Source organism: Onychomys torridus, chromosome 10 (genome assembly GCF_903995425.1).
Source record: "Onychomys torridus chromosome 10, mOncTor1.1, whole genome shotgun sequence".
NCBI classification, from domain to species: Eukaryota; Metazoa; Chordata; class Mammalia; order Rodentia; family Cricetidae; genus Onychomys; species Onychomys torridus.
This window is the reverse complement of record NC_050452.1, coordinates 43,073,282-43,089,419: the sequence shown is the minus strand read 5'-3', so window position 1 is coordinate 43,089,419 and position 16,138 is coordinate 43,073,282. Positions and strand designations below refer to the sequence as shown.

General features: G+C 42.9%; 1 protein-coding gene across 9 annotated transcripts in view; it reads left to right on the top strand.

Moving 5' to 3' along the window:
• Limch1 (LIM and calponin homology domains 1) overlaps positions 1-16,138 on the top strand; it is a 316,282-nt gene that overhangs the window by 135,652 nt on the left and 164,492 nt on the right. For 8 of the 9 annotated variants that reach the window (XM_036200115.1, XM_036200124.1, XM_036200125.1 and 5 more), the window contains exon 3: positions 13,084-13,153. The exons of the other annotated variant lie outside the window; for it this stretch is intronic. In XM_036200115.1, coding sequence (XP_036056008.1) covers positions 13,084-13,153 — 70 coding nt within the window. The remainder of the gene's footprint in view (positions 1-13,083; positions 13,154-16,138) is intronic. 9 annotated transcript variants of the gene reach the window in all.

The following is a 16,138-nucleotide window of genomic DNA, read 5'->3' as shown; positions in this document are numbered from 1 at the left end:
CTGTAAAGGACTTGGTGGGTGGGGCGTGATAAAGACAGAAAACTGCAGGTCTAGGGAAGTATTTGGTCACAGGAAGGGTAGGCCAGCGTCTAGCATGTACAAGGTGGGGCACACTGGAGATGTGAGACCAGTATCAGAGCAGAATGAAAGGGCTTGAGCAGCCCATTGAAGGGATTCGTGCTCGGGAGCAGCTGGCAGCTAGGGTTGTTTCTGTACGGAAGAACGGTGATTTGGGACTTGAATTTAAGGACACGGACTCTGTGGTGGAGACTTTGATTACTTTTTTTCCTGTGCTCTAACACGAATACGTGTAACTGCAATGCTGTGCTCCCCTCTCACAGCTAAAGGCGCCATAAACAGGCTCTCTACACCTGTCTCGTTCTGTTCACCGGCAGTTAGAATTCCTGCTACATTTGTACTTCCCATTTCTCAAGTTCTCTTCTTTGTTAGTCATTTAAAACATGGGTTACCTCCTCCAAAGAATGAAGTGTTCTCTTGTTGTTGTTGTTGTTGTTGTTTTGTGACTCCACACCATCTGAGTCTGTGACAGCCCTGCTGTAGAACCCAGTCCCGTGAGTATGCCAGGGCTTAGTGGAGGTGTGTATGGAAATTATATGCAGAACGAATAGGAAGTACACAATTCTAACTGGTTGCATTAAAGCAGCATCTCTCCTTTTGAGACAGGAAGATCTTGTGCAGCCCATGGCTCCATCCTCCTCAGAACATCAAGTGAGGTGAGGCTCTGAAGCCTTGAAGTGTTCAATCTCAGCTAGCCTTGGACAGAAAGCAGGGCCAGTGCCTAGGATGGAGTCCCAGCCTAGCTACATTGATCCTTAGGGCCCTTACTACCTTCCCGCATGGGCACCCTCCCTTCCTTCCACCCCAGCTTTTCTGTCGCCTTTTGCCCTGTCCAGAGGTGACACCCACGTAGAGAACTCATATGAGCTCATTTGCTCCCTCTGCTCTTTATCTCTGTCAGCCTAGTACAGGATGCATAGGAGGAGAATGGAGCCAAAGGTTGACACATCAGACTTGCGCCTGTACAAGGCAGGGTGGAAACTGGCTTGGAGGAAATGATACCACTGTGCACAGCATGAGGAGATACATATATCTCCTGTGCCAGGTTTGCTCTTCATTTCACACTCCTCTTGCATTCTGACTAGTTGGTGTTTTTTGTCCTCAATTTCAGAGGGAGAAATTAGGCTCCTGGATGTTGACTACTTCAATAACTTGCATTGTGAATTGGGGTTGGAACTGGAGTGCAGGCCTTTGTTTCTGGTGATCCCTGCTATGCTTAGGATCTTATGGGCTTTTGGTTCTGGGGACTTCTTATTGAAGGAGAGTGCTGGAGGCCTAGAGATGGCCACTTACCCGGCTTGGGCTGGACACGGAAGCCTTTTGAGTGGGATCACAGTGTTTTTCACTCTCTAAGATTCTTCTCCACCCTCCTGACAGTGCACATAGCAAGCACTGGGTTTTTTAGCATTGTGAAGGAAACACTAATTGCAGTCATTAATACATAATTACTACATGGCACAATGGTGATTAATGCATCCTTGTCTGTGTCAATGTAACTTTATACCACTCTATTTAGCTACACTAAGTTCTGTTCCCGTGTTGCCATTTTCGCAGTTCATTAACCACGTGTGCCATCTCAAACTGAGAGCTTATAAAAGCAGAAGAGACCTCGAGTAGAAGTCTTGGTGGGAAAGGCGGTTTGGGGATGTGGGTTTGATGACTAGGTGAAGGCGTTTGAAGGGTGCATTCATTACTTCGCTTCTCTGTTGCTGGGATGAAAACACTAGCCGGAAGTAACTAGGAAGAAGGGGTTGATTTGGCTTACAGGTCGCAGTCCATCATTGAGAGAAACCAAGGCAGGGACTCAAGTAAAAACCCAGAGGTAGGAACCAGAGCAGAGGCCAGGAAGGGACTGTGCTTACTGGCTTACTCCCCCGGCTTGCTAAGATTGCATTTTTATACAACTCACCTGCCCAGGGGGATGGTACTGCCCGCAGTGAGCCGTGCCTTGCACAGCAGTTACTAATCATCAATCAAGAAGGCGTCCACAGACATGCCCACAGGCCAATCGGATGGAGGCAATCCCTCAACTGAGATTTCTTCTTCTCAGATGACTCAAGTGTTTGTCAAGTGGACAAAAATGCCGCTCAGAGGGGAGGTATCCTCTGACAAGAGAAAACCTGGCTGTCATTTGGAAGAGAGAATGATCTGGTTTAAAGCTTGGGTTTTAGATGTGTGGATATCCTCAGCTTATTAGTGTGGGGGCTGGGGATAATTTGTTGGGGTGCAAAAACCCTGGAGTATGTGGAGTGCCGTAAATGAGACATCTGTATCACCACCTCTTGGCCCAAGACCTTCATGGAAGAGGTAGGGGAAAGACCGAAAGAGCCAGAGGTCAGGGTGGAGTGGCATGAAAGAGTTTGTTCTGTCCACGTCAGAACTGCTGTACTCATGAACTCCTCAACAGCAATTGTAGCTGCCTCCACAAGCCAGCTAGCGTTCTAGTATGGAGTGGGGAGGGGCTCGTGAGACTCCACCCTGTCTGAGGATCTGTTGACAGCTGTAGCCGGCTTCAGCGGTCAGTTTACCGGAAGGGTGTGGCCCCTAATAGGTTAGCCATGCTCCAGTGGATGGTCCCACACCTATGAGTGTATGGGCAGCACAAATCGGACGTGGTGGGTTATTTAAAAGAAATTAAAGGAAAACATAAAGGAGGGAGGGGACGGGAAATTGGGGGTAGATCCGAGAAGAGTTAGGATGTGGAGTGAGGTTGTGTTAATGTGGTCTTGATTGTTGTAGACTATTTTAAGGTGTGTTACTTTTGTTTATGTTGCATTTGTTTAACTCTGTGAAGCTGTGTTACTGTGTCTGTCTAGAACACCCGATGGTCTAATAAAGAGCTGAACGATCAATAGCAAGGCAGCAGAAAGGACAGGCAGGGCTGGCAGGCAGAGAGGATATGCAGAGGAGAAATCTGGGAGGAGAGGAAGAAGCAGCCAGAGAAGGAGGAGGACCCTAGGGGCCAGCCACGGAGTAAGAGTGAAAATGAGGTTTCAGAAGGAAGGTAAAAGCCCAGGGGCAAAAGGTAGATGGGATAACTTAAGGAAAGCTGGTAAGAAACAAGCTGAGCTAAGACCGGGCATTCATAATTAAGAATAAGCCTCTGTGCATGATTTATTTGGGAGCTGGTTGGCAGGCCCCCAAAAGAGCCAAAGACCAAAAAATCCCCAACGACACATGATATTTGTACGAAATTCTCAAAGAATTAATAAAATATTTTTAATTGGAGGGTGATAGGAAAGGATCCTGTCTGGATTTAAGAAGTAGAGTTTGTGATACTGACTCCATGGGTGGGAGCTCTGACCTCAGACGTTGCCTTGGCCTTGACAAGTGACTTTCCTTATCTGTATCATTTTATTTGGTCCCTTCTAGTTCCCAGATTCCATAATTTCCAAACAGCAGGAATGGCCAGAGAGCTTGAAAATGACCCAAAGGACCCTGGGAGCTGCAGAGAAATGCTTTTCACTTCTTCCAGTGACTGTAGAGCATATGATAGAAAGATCCAGGGAAGTGTGTGACCAGGTGTTTGGTTTTAGTTTGAGAACAATATTTCCCTGGGTATAATTTGCCAAATAGGTTTACCTTTCATAGAATGAAGTCCTCCTAGTGAGAGCCAATGCGGGGTTGACATCTAACTAATAAACACTACATCACAGTGGTTTAAGATGACAGAAATGTGATCCCCTTTGTGCAGCTTGAGTTTGGCATTAGGGAAGGCTAGAGGTAAAGCCAACCAAAACTAGTGGGTGGTGAGGAAAAAGAATGAAGAATTGTCTGTAAGGGTTTTAGGACTAGGCTGGGTGAGCCATATAACTCCTGCCCAAACTCCATTGGCCAAAAGTCTGTTACGTTCCTATAGTGAATGAGAAAGGAGGCTGGAGAATGTACCTTAGTCTGTCTGGGAGAGAAAGAAGAAAAGTGTGGAGGGTCGGTGGACAGACTCTTAACACTGGAGTTCTGTCAGAATAACAGTGTTGGTCAGCTCCACTTCGTGGGCCCAGGATCAACTTCCTAGCTTCAAGTCAACAGAGACCTTCTTTAGAAAGCTCCTGTGGGGTTGGGGATTTAGCTCAGTGGTAGAGTGCTTGCCTAGCAAGTGCAAGGCCCTGGGTTTGGTCCTCAGCTCTAAAAAACAAAAACAGAAACAACAACAAAAAAAGAAAGCTCCTGTGTTGTTTTCCATTAGCTTAAGGCAGGTGGCTTAAACGTGGCCTACCTGTCACCCAGTCTGGACAAAACGCAGCACCTTCGAAACATTTGGTTGATGTTAATGATGACAGTTTGTATTCCAACAGTATTTTGTTCACATGAAACTTCTCCTTGGCTCAGGTTTTGCTTTTCCTTTTCTTTTAGTAATTTCCTCCCCCTCCCCAAATCTTAAGAGTTTGTTAATGTTCCTGGTTCTGCCAAGGCAACTCTAGAAAGAAAACTTTAAATGACATCTGTAACGGGTTTGTGGTCAAGGTTGCATTGATCATGTGCTTAGGTTTGAAACCAGATGCCATGTTAGATTAAATGAAAACGCCTGTCCTTTCATTCAGGTCTCACAGTCAAATCCAGAAAACCATCAAGGAAACCATGTAGAAAAACACTCTTGAGCCAAATGAAAAAGGACACAAAAATGGGCCATTTTGTCATCACTGTTCCCAATTGCAGCTGTACAAACCAAGCTAATGAGATGATGATGTAATGTATTGTTGTAAAGGACAAAGTGATTTCCTATGAAATGAAGCCTAAACTTCCCATCCTAATGTTTGAGGTCTATAACTGCCCTCTCCCAAACTCTAGAATAATTACAAAGCCTGGATCTCTGAAGCCAATCATTTGTAGAGTAAGTTCAATACTCCTTGAAATTCTTAGTCCTTTACATCTTACTTTTTACTTTCTTCCTATTACAGCCTGATGGCAGTCTGTCTGTGTGGGCTAGTTCACTATGTCTGGACAGAATCTTTGTAGCATCACATGGTTTTGTGCCACTTTCCAGAGTTCTTGTATAACCTCTGAGAAGAAACAGACGTTCTTTCTCCAAGGCCAAAGATTAGAGATGGATTTTGGTTTGTTTGTTTTTTGTTATAGGTCTAAAAAATCATCTTCACTTTGTATTTATAAATACAAAGCAATGCTTATGCAATGGCTGAGAGGCCACCACATCCTGCATATGGGGAGGCAGAATGTTGTTAAATTCAGTCTGTGGTTGAGTCGAATGTTGGTGTCATTCCAGGCTCAATATTTGTTTTTTTAAAGAGTCCAATCATGAGTTACTCTTTAAGAACTGTGTTTACTGGATTACATGCTACACATGTTTTTGACATGTGGTGGCTGTGCATAGGTGGTATGACAGTGAACCATACATGTGCAGAGTCCTTGACTTCCCATGGCTCTTAAATCCAGTAGTGAGCATGCACTGCATGGCAGAGACCTGGGACTTCCCTGGTTTCCTTTATTTCTCACTCCTGGCTTCAGAGCCAATATCATGCATGATCAACAGATAGATAACTTGTTGAGTATATGAAGAAACAGTGGAATGGCCTTTTTGACATAAGGGTCACAATGTGTGTCTTATTTTGGCTTTCTATTGCTGTGATGAAATACCATGGCCAAAAGAAATTTGGGGAGTAAAAGGTTTATTTCACTTACTCTTACATATCACAGTTTATGATCAAAGGCAGTTGGGGCGTGATCCCAAACCAGGCAGGAACTTTGAGGTAGGAGCTGTGCAGAGGCCATGGAGAGGTGTTACTTACTGACTTGTTCCTCCTACCTTGATCAGCCTACTTTTTCATAACATGTAGGACCACCAGCCCAGGGGTCGCATCACCCACAAGAGGTTGGGTTCTCCCATATCAGTCACAAGTTAAGAAAATGCCCTACAAGCTTGTTTAGAGCCTGGTCACATGGTGGCATTTTTCTCAACAGAGGCTCCCTCCTCTCAGATTGCTCTGGCTGAGTCAAGTTGACATGAAACTAACCAGCACAGTGTGTTGGATTTAGAGTGTAAGCTTAGGGTGTATGGTTTAAGTTGTACCAGAAGAGGCACCTTTCTTTTTACTTACCTTCAGTGATGTTAATTTTTTCCCCATAATTGAGCATTGTCCAAGATAGTAGTTTTTCTTAGTATTTTGTTTTGTTTTGTTTTGTTTTGTTTTGTTTTTGTTTTGTTTTGGTTTTGGTTTTTTGGTTTTTAGAGACAGGGTTTCTATGTGTAGCTTTGCGCCTTTTCCTGGAACTCACTTGGTAGTCCAGGCTGGTCTTGAACTCACAGAGATCCTCCTGCCTCTGCCTCCCCAATGCTAGGATTAAAGGCGTGTGCCACCACTGCTCAGCCTTCTTAATCAGTGTTTTTCACCAGACATACACTGCAAGGCAGGTGGTATATATCAGTTGATATAATTCATTTTTCTGAGATCTTTATCCAGTTATCTTTGGCCAATGAGAGAAACTAAAAGTCATTTTAGGCTTGGGCAGCTGGCTAATGGGAAATTGAAATGAAACCCCTTGGACGTGCCTGCTGCAGAGGGACATGCTCAGTTACAAAATAAAGAAGCAGGCAAATTGCATTTATCACAGCCTCACAGGGAGCTTTAGCTGGAAGCTCAGCACCATCCTAGATGGAGGTGAGGGCTTTTGCATCCCCATTTTATGAAGGGGGAAACTTGCTGAGTGGCTTCCCAGTAACTTAGAGTTGATGAGTATGGAATTTGCCTGTTAGAACTTAAGCCTGCTGGCTCCCAAGGTCATTGTCTCGCTGGGCTCTTCACTCCGAGTGCCATAAATTATTTGCATGATTTGGGGTTCTTTGTTATTTTTTTCTGATTTCTGTAATACACATCACTTTATATATATGATTGTAAAGTTATCTTTACACTTATTCACAAATGGTGTTTTACACATTTGAAGTAGGTTACTTCAGCCTCAATTTGAAAGTGCTTCCTATTGAATTTGGAAAAAACAATCATGACACCTCACCTGGACATCTTACACTCTGGTCCTCGAGTGGTGGACCACTTCCTCCTACCCATCATGCTCTGCTGTATTGAGCTGCTGAGCATCCCTGACGTATACCGGCCCTACTCTTCCAGGCCTCTTGGTTAGCTACTCAGTCTGTTTGGAACTGCTGCCTGCATCTCGCTTGGGGGCTTTGTAGCATTCAATTTTTTGTTCTTAAATTTTACCTTCTAAGAGCTTAGCCTTCTGACCATCAGTTGAAGTATTAATCACATGACTGGTCACTAGGCTGGTCTTCAAGTGTTTATGATTATCTGAAGATTCCTTTTTGTTTGTTTACTTATTTTCTCCTCCCCTCACACATTTGTACCAAAGAACAAAGCCTTTTCTTGTCCACTTGTTGTTCGCCTAGAATGCCATGCACCACTAACACTTGACAAAGAATCGCTGGTTAAGTAAGTCTCTGGCAATAGTTCCTTCAAGTTGGTCCTTTTGTCTTCATCATTTTTTGTATTAATGGTTTTATAATATGGATATATTTAGCCTGAAGATATAGGATGACCTAATACTTTCATTTTTTTATTGTGTAAAATTATACCAGTTTCCAAGAAAGAAAGAAAAAGTTTTGAGACAAGATTTCAGTTTATAGAACGGGCTAGCCTGGGACTCACCCTCATCCTCCCTTAGTCTTCCAGGCACTGGGATTGCAGGTGGCACCTCCATGCTCAGCCCCGAATTATCTTTCAAAGAGTACAAAGAGGATATGTTACCAGAGAGAGAGAGGAAACTACCTCCAAGGCAGTCTAGCTAAAGGCTTTGGAAAGGATTCCCCACAGGTGGGACAGTAGTCCCTGGAATTCCTGCTCCTGATGTCGTAGATCATCCATAGGCAGAGCAAGGACATGATGTGTCTTCAATGTATCATCCTCATAACAGACAGTCGCTTCTATTTCTGTTCACTCTTATAGGTTTACCCCAGTATGTATATGTGTGTGTGTGTGTGTGTGTGTGTGTGTGTGTGTGTGTGTGTGTGTGTGTATTATGTATGTATGTATGTGTGTGTATGTGTATATACATATATACATATATATAATCCTAATGCTGAGATTAAAGCCATGTGCCACTGTGGCTGGCCTTTACCCCATGATATTTTGACATTGTTCTTCTTTGTTGTGCTTTGAAGTTGGTCTGTCTGTCTGTCTGTCTGTCTCTGTCTCTCTGTCTCTCTGTCTCTGTCTCTGTCTCTCTCTTCCTCCCTCCCCTCCTCTCCCCTCCCCTCCAAAACTCTCTTTGGAAAGCATTCTTTTTTAATTAATTTATTTTTATTTCATGTGCACTGTCATTTTGCCTGCATGTATGTCTGTGTGAGGTTGTCAGATCCTCTGGACCTGGTGTTACAGATAGTCATGAGCTGCCCTGTGGATGCTGAGAATGAGCTCATGTCCTCTGGAAGAGCAGTTAGTGCTCTTAACCACTGAGCCATCTCTCCAGCTCGAAGCTGATCTTTCTAAAGGAGCAAACTGTAGCATAAATAACCATCCCAAAAGGTGAAGATTGTCCTGGACAAATTACCAGCTGTGTCTCTTGGGATGTCTTAGTTTTTTTCCTTTATAGGCATGGTGGAATATGCATGTAACCTCTGTCTTGGGACAAGGCTTTTGAGTAATCACCTTAAAAGGGACATAAATATAAAATATCACCATGCTATCATTTAATAGCAGATTGTTCATAAACTTATGTGGTGGTGGGGGGCACTTGTGGCTTTAAGTAAAGTTATAGATGAATATTCTTCCTCATAGCTGCTGTTACATGTCTCATTGTTTTCCTACTACACAGAAACTTTTCCTCAGTTTAAGGCAAAGTACAAGATCAAATCCAGGTGCTGGGCATTTCTACAATCTGAATTTGATGTTATCTTTTATTGTTGTGTACTGTAAATTCTGTGCAGAACCAAGAGACTGTTTACATGAAAAAACACAGCTGCACAGTCTTGAAAATATCCCACATGTGCAAGAGAGCAATGTGGCCTTCCATTTTCATTATTTTATTTTATTTGGTTTTTAGTGAAACATTTTGAGAGGGATTGAAGTACTCCGTCATTCTTTTCATTAAAGTGCAGCATTTAGTTTGCTTTATTTCGTTACCTTTTGGACATCTTCATGGGTTAGTGAAATGCCTGTCATCAGAATACTCCATGAAGGATTGAAGTAATGATGAATTTATAAAACATGAGTGAGTTAGAGCCATCATTACTACAAGTACCAATGAGTCCCTTGGAAGCAGAAGACAAAGGATGCCTTTTGAGAAGAATTTTTAGCAAACGCGTTAATGGAGGAGAGGTGTTTTTTCTGCTTTCATTACTTAGCAATATGGCTTAAAACATAGTGGCAATACTATTTCATTTGACTTTTTTGTGTGTGGGGGGTGTTCGAGACAGGGTTTCTCTGTGTAGCTTTGCACCTTTCCTGGAACTCACTTGGTAGCCCAGGCTGGCCTTGAGTTCACAGAGATCCACCTGGCTCTGCCTTCCAAGTGCTGGGATTAAAGGTGTTCGTCACCACCGCCCAGCTTCATTTGACTTTTTTGACATCCAAAATGATTTAAACAAATGGTATGTCTAAAATGCTCTCTGTCAGTCCGTTTACAATGGCTGAAAAACTTACAAAGAAACATGGGGAAGTGTTTATGGAAAGTGTATGGGCTGGGCTCTGTACTAATTTCTCCCTTTCCGTCCCTTTATAGCCACTTGTGAACCTGTATTACAGCTGATAAAACAGGTTAACAAATGCGTCAGTAACACCACTAGAAAAGGACCCAGCTGGGTGTTGTATTCAGGCAGTCCACAGAATGAATGCTCCCCCCTCCCACCCCCCCCCCCCCCCCCCAGTTAGTGCTCCAGTATCCTCTGTGCTTATTAAGAAGGACATAGCCTCCATATGTGTTGGTAAGATGTACTCTCCAGAGTAGATTGTCCAACCTCTAGGACACACAGTTGGAGGCTCTGTATTCATAGGCTCTTCATCATGGATTCAGTCAACCACAATAAAAAATATTTAGGGGAAAAAGTCATATCCCCATTGAACACGTATAGACTCTCTTCTCTTGTCATTATTCCCTGAATAATACAGTATAAGAACTATTGCCTGGTATTTGCATTGTGTTAATATAAGTAAAGATCGTTTAAAGTATGTGAAAAATGAAGAAATGACATTTTATATACAGAACTAGATAATCTAGAGATTTGGGTACTCAAAGGGGACCTGGAAATAATCCCCTGTGGATACTGAAGGATGACTACTTTGTTAAGACAAGGTGTAGGACTGTGTATGATATGATATGACATGATATGATGATATGATATGATATGATATGATACGGTGTAGGCTATATATACCTGCCTTTAAAAAAATATGTGTACTTAAATTTTTTTTCCATTGTAATTTTTTCACATTGCCTTGGGGAATAGACTGAGGCCCCATGGGAGCATAGCAACAGCAAGTGTGATACATTTTGCCATGTATCCTTTTGACCACCTTTGAATTGTCACTACTGTACACATATATTTTACAATTCTATTTTAAGTGACACTATGAAGAGCTACTAAAAAAGTAATGCATGTTAAGAATTCTGTCCATTCACCTGTACAGAGAGTAAGAGGCATGGGATCACCCCGCCTAAGTGGGATGTCTTCATCAAACCCCTTCCTTCAAAAGGCTTAGGGGTCTGTGAGGAAGAGGAGGAGGAGGAAAGATAGTACGAGCTAGGGTGATGGGCCACCAAGGAAACAGTGTCTTCCAGACACAGCAGGACCAGTGTACATAAGAACTCACAGACACCATGGCAACATGCATAAGACCTGCATTGGTCCAAGTCGGAAAGGATCCCAGGACTAACAAGATTAATTGACCATGGAGTCCCCCCACGAAGAAGCTAATTGTAATTGATACCTGGTGGCTAAGAAAAAAAAATCAGTCTTCACTACTTCTGTCAACCACAGTCCAGGGAAGTCACCACACTCAGGAGTAGTTGGCCAACACACACACACACACACACACACATATACACACACACACACACACACACTCTCTCTCTCTCTCTCTCTCTCTCTCTCCCCCCCCTCCCCCCTTTGGTGGACTTTTTGTTTTGTTTTGACATTTTTTGTTTTATTTTATTGATCTTTTGCTTGTTTGTTTTGATTTTTGTTTTTGTGTTTCTATAGGGGTTTTGCTTTTTTTGAGAGAGAGAGAACATAATGTTAGGTGGGTAGGAAACTGGAAAGGTTCTGGGAGGAGTTGGAGGAGCAGAAAAACAAGATCAAAATATATTGTATGAAAGAAAGATTAATTAAATCAATAAATTATTTAATTTTTTTTCTTTTTGCTTCAGAAACCTTATGTCTGTATATTTTAAGCCCAAAGATATGGGATTCTAATACTATCCAAGAGAACATACTGACCTAGGTCATGTGGATCCTGGGCCCAGTGAGGCTTCTGAGCATCTCTGGGGAAGTAACTCAGCAATACTAGACCTCAATTTTCTGTGCAATAAAATGGGCAGTCACCTCCAACTCAAAATGCCAACAATCCCAGAATAGGTTTTATAGAAACACTTTTTCAAAAAGGTTAAAGGCATGGCTAACCTAACTCGGTTCATGGAAAAGAGTAGCCACCTTGGCCTCAGTGAACTAAGTACCCCATGCCTGCTCTGAGCATTCCATGCTGGAGCAGTGAGTGGGATTTGTAACGAAGTATCCGGAGAGCTTGTGTTGCCCTTCGGTAAAAGTCAGTGTCCTGTCCCACTGCTACAGGCTGTCGCCATCTGTGTGGAGTGTTTGAATCTCTGTTAGTGTGACCTGTAGAATCTCTCAAGCGTGGGGCCTGGAGTGTTTACTGTGATCTTGGATTGCAGGAAGAGCGGAAGTCAGCAAACCTTTTCTGTAAAGGGCCACAGAGGGAAACTCACACACACACTCTGCAGGCCTTATGTTCTCCCTCTGCCCACTGAACACTGTGGCTAGAGACAAGAGGAGCTGTACATCATTCATAACAAATGGCCTTGGTTGCAGCTGTGTGCCAGTAAAACTTCATTTACAAAGCAGGTGTTGGGTACCCCTGGCCCATGGGTTTGTAGCTTATTGATCCTTGAGTTATAATCAGCTTCTAATTTCTCTTTATGTAGTATTCTGAGGTAAATCATCTAGTTGCCTAATTCTTAAATAAGTACTTACATTCTATGGTCCCTTACTGTCCTTAATGAGCATCCCACTTTGTAAATACTGCCCTCTACCTTTTCCCTGATGCTAACCATGTTTTCATTTTACAGCTTGCTTACCATTCTTACTGCTCTTCACACTCAGTTTATATTTCCCACAGACCGCAGCTCAGTTGCTCTTGTGTTCTCTTGCTGGTAATTCCATTTTTACATGCACTTAAGCTTGCCCTGAAAAATCTTTTGCTCAAGTAAATTTTTTGGTACCTAGGGAATCGTGGTCAACCTTGTTTCAGATCCTCAGGATGTGAGTGGTTAACCCCTTAGAAAATACACTCTTCCATTTTTAAATGAAGCTCAACCACATCTAACAAGCCACTCTCCTCAAAGCACAAATAGGGGCTGGAGATGGAATTTGTTTTGGCAAATCATTTGCAAAGATCTATGTTGGTCTCTGAACCTAGTCTGTCCCTGGAGAGGTCCTTGCCTTATCCAGGAGAATTGGCAACATGCCTTACCTACCCTGGGTTGCAGTACATGGCTCTGGTTCTAGACAGTTCTCTCCTAGCCTTGGCCCACCTCACATCTTCATTCCCATGAAACACTTCTCAGGCTCTTTCCTTTCTCCTCTCCTAACTTTCCAAACTCTGTGACTCCACTTGCTGTCCACAGACTGGATGTTGGCAGAGCTCTTGACTTACAGAGGGAGGCTGGTAGATAATCAGGATTTATGGCATGCTTGAAACCCCAGCTTTTCCTAGTCCGCAGTTTAGCCATAGCCCTGGCTCCAGGTGATTTGTGTGATCCCTCTTGCTTTATGACTCACCTGACATTCTGCCTTTCTCATGACAGGTTGCTGAATGCTATAAAGCCAGGACTTGTTAAAAAGGTCAATAGATTGCCTACCCCCATTGCAGGATTGGTGAGTATCCACAATGGAGATTTATTTTCCAATATTCCTTTGCTCTAACCTCAGGGTCACACTAGTGCTATTGATCACAGTTCTTTCCTGCAATATGTATTCTACTTGCATGCGAATGCATCGACTCTACTCCACTCTGAGATCCCTTGAACATGAAAAATTCCAGCCATGTCCAAATGGCATCTTAATTATTGTTTATATTTTTCCCAAGAGTGATAAAGTCCTCCAGTCTTAAAGAGGTAAATTTGTTTTGGGGCAAGAGGTTGATAATCCGGTTGACCCAGGAAGGGAATGTGATTTGAATTACATGTCCCCTCTTGAGAGCCTCATTACATTCCACTTAATGGAGGAGGGGGAAACAGAGAACTTGCAAGGGGAGAAATATCACTTTCATACGAAATTGCCTTTTTCAGTGTTAAAACTCTATGTTGGTTTAAATGTTTCAGCACTGGCTCGTTGCAAACCAACTCTTCCCAAGACAACTCATGCCAAGGTTACCAGTGTTTGTTACCTGGTGAACCATGCAAGAATGGCCCCAGCACTTCTATGCCCACTCATGAGATCTGTAGAATTCCCATGTTCACATCAGATCAGACAGGATATAGCTTTCAGGTATTAATGTGTTCTGTAACTCTTAGCCATTTATAGTAGCCATTTAACTGACACTACCTTTGTGTAGATAAAAGGAAAAATGGAGAACAAGAAGATGACCAAATCTTAATTCCTGAAGGAGCTACAACACAAACACACACACACACACACACACACACACACACACACACACACACACACACAGATGTGTGGCCTGGTCAGATTCGTTTCCTTGATTATTACCTTCCCTGCCTGTGTTTTTGCAGGAAAACAATGAGAAAAATGTCAAGAATTTAGGCTGGCTCCTGCATAGGCCCTGCTGATTGTTTTAATGTTTCTTAGTTATATCATGGTGACTGGTTAAAATTAGATGTGACGAGAAGCTATTGTGCTCGAAGACTGTGGGGGTCCTGGTGGGAAGGCATGATATCAGTGAGTTAAACAAACTGGATTCATTCGTTAAGAATTGCTATTTCTGTGGGTACACTTTCATTCCTAGATTGGTCGGTAGAGCGTTGGCGATTAGTCATTAAAATTCCATCTAATTTGTCTGTCAGAATCATGTAGCCAAGTGAGCTAATAAATAGGGAGAGGGTAGATAGATAAACTTAGGAGGAATGGTTGTAACTAATTCTACTAAGCGTATAATATATGAGTATTATTGATAGATCACATATGTTAGTATGTATGTACATCCATTATTTTAGAACTTTTTTTTTATTAAAGCCATCTCTTCCAGATGTTGAAGCTATGGTCCTTAGGACTGATGTGTATCTCCTTGGCTTTGAGCCTGGGGCAGCCTCTGACCTTGCTGACCCTAGAGCTCTGAGAATTAATGTCCCAGGAATAAGATGAAGTACAAAGTGAAGGAGGCCCCAGGACACACTCATGAGCTGCATACGGTTCTGTACACAGTAGCTAAAGGAAAGGGGGGTGGTAGTGGAAACTTTAATTTCAGATGTGACTCGTGAGTAGTTTTAGTAGTAGTACATGTTTAAGTACATACATTTATTTTGATATTCTTTTTTGGGTAGTACTCATGTGTGCAGAGTATGCTGTATGGTGCATGCTTAGGAATATCTGTGTGTACATGCCCATGTGCACAGCTAAGGAGGCCAGAGTAGGACTTTGGGTGTCTTGTTTTATTTCTCTTCGGGTTACTACTTCAAAACAGTGTGCCTCTCGGAACCTGGAGCTTGCTGGGGTTTGCGAGCTTGTACAGAAATGCTTGGCTTTGTATGTGAGTGCTGGAGATTCGAACTCGGGTGCCCAGGCTTGCTAGAGTCCGTACTCTGACTGTGGCCCAGCTCCCCAGGCCTCCTTGCTGTTGTTTACCATAGACACTGTGTTCCTTCCATGTCAGGAAGTTTGACGTAAGCAGGGGGTCTTCAGCTGTTCTGCTTGTATAGTGGACTTCTCTTTCTCTTTTTCCCCCGTGTTCTGGATCTTTTCTAGCTGACATCTCCCTGCTTGTTTTCACTCTTTGTCACTTACACCTTTCTTACTAAATTACTGTCTTCTGACCATATTTAATATGTTAATGTCAAGTATTCGGTAAATTACTTTGGTAGTTGAGCATTTAGAAAATGCTTTCCTGCTGGGCTGTAGTAGCACACACCTTTAATCCCAGCACCGGGGAGGGGGAGGCAGGCAGAGATCTCTGTGAGTTCGAGGCCAGCCTGGTCTACAGAGGGAGATCCAGAACAGCCAAGGCAACATTGAGAAACCCTGTGTTGAAAAACCAAAAAAAAAAAGAAAAAAGAAAAAAGAAAAAAGGAAAGAAAGAAAATGCTTTCCTAAGCACACTAACTGCCCCAATGTTTAAGCAATTGTCAGTGTTTCTACTCTGTTTGACAAGATCCTGTTCATTTATCAAGATCTAACATAAAACCACCTGTGTGATCCCTGGAGTGGGTGTAGTCTCTTAATATCTTTCTTTACAGAATATGGAGGCCATGCCTGATACTGAAGAAAATAGGTTAATGCATGAGAAAGATAGGTGCCAGATCTGTTTAAATGTACTCTGGAGAGTAAGATGGTGTAACAACCTGAAATGAAAGGCCTGTAAGTGTTTAGTATTTATGCTAAGACCATATGGCTTTAAATGCTAATTAGCTATGATCACACATACCAATGATGGCCATCAGTTGGCACAATGTTACATTAAAAATCACAATTCTGCCAGGCAATGGTGGTGCACACCTGGAGGCAGAGGCAGAGGCAGGGAGATCTCTGAGTTCAAGGCCAGCCTGGTCTACAGAGTGAGTTCCAGGACAGCCAGGGCCACACAGAGAAACACTGTCTTGGAAAAAAACAGAAAAAACCAAACCCAACCAAAAAAAACCAACAACAAAAACGGAAAAACAAAACAAACAAACCACAATTCTGAAGAGA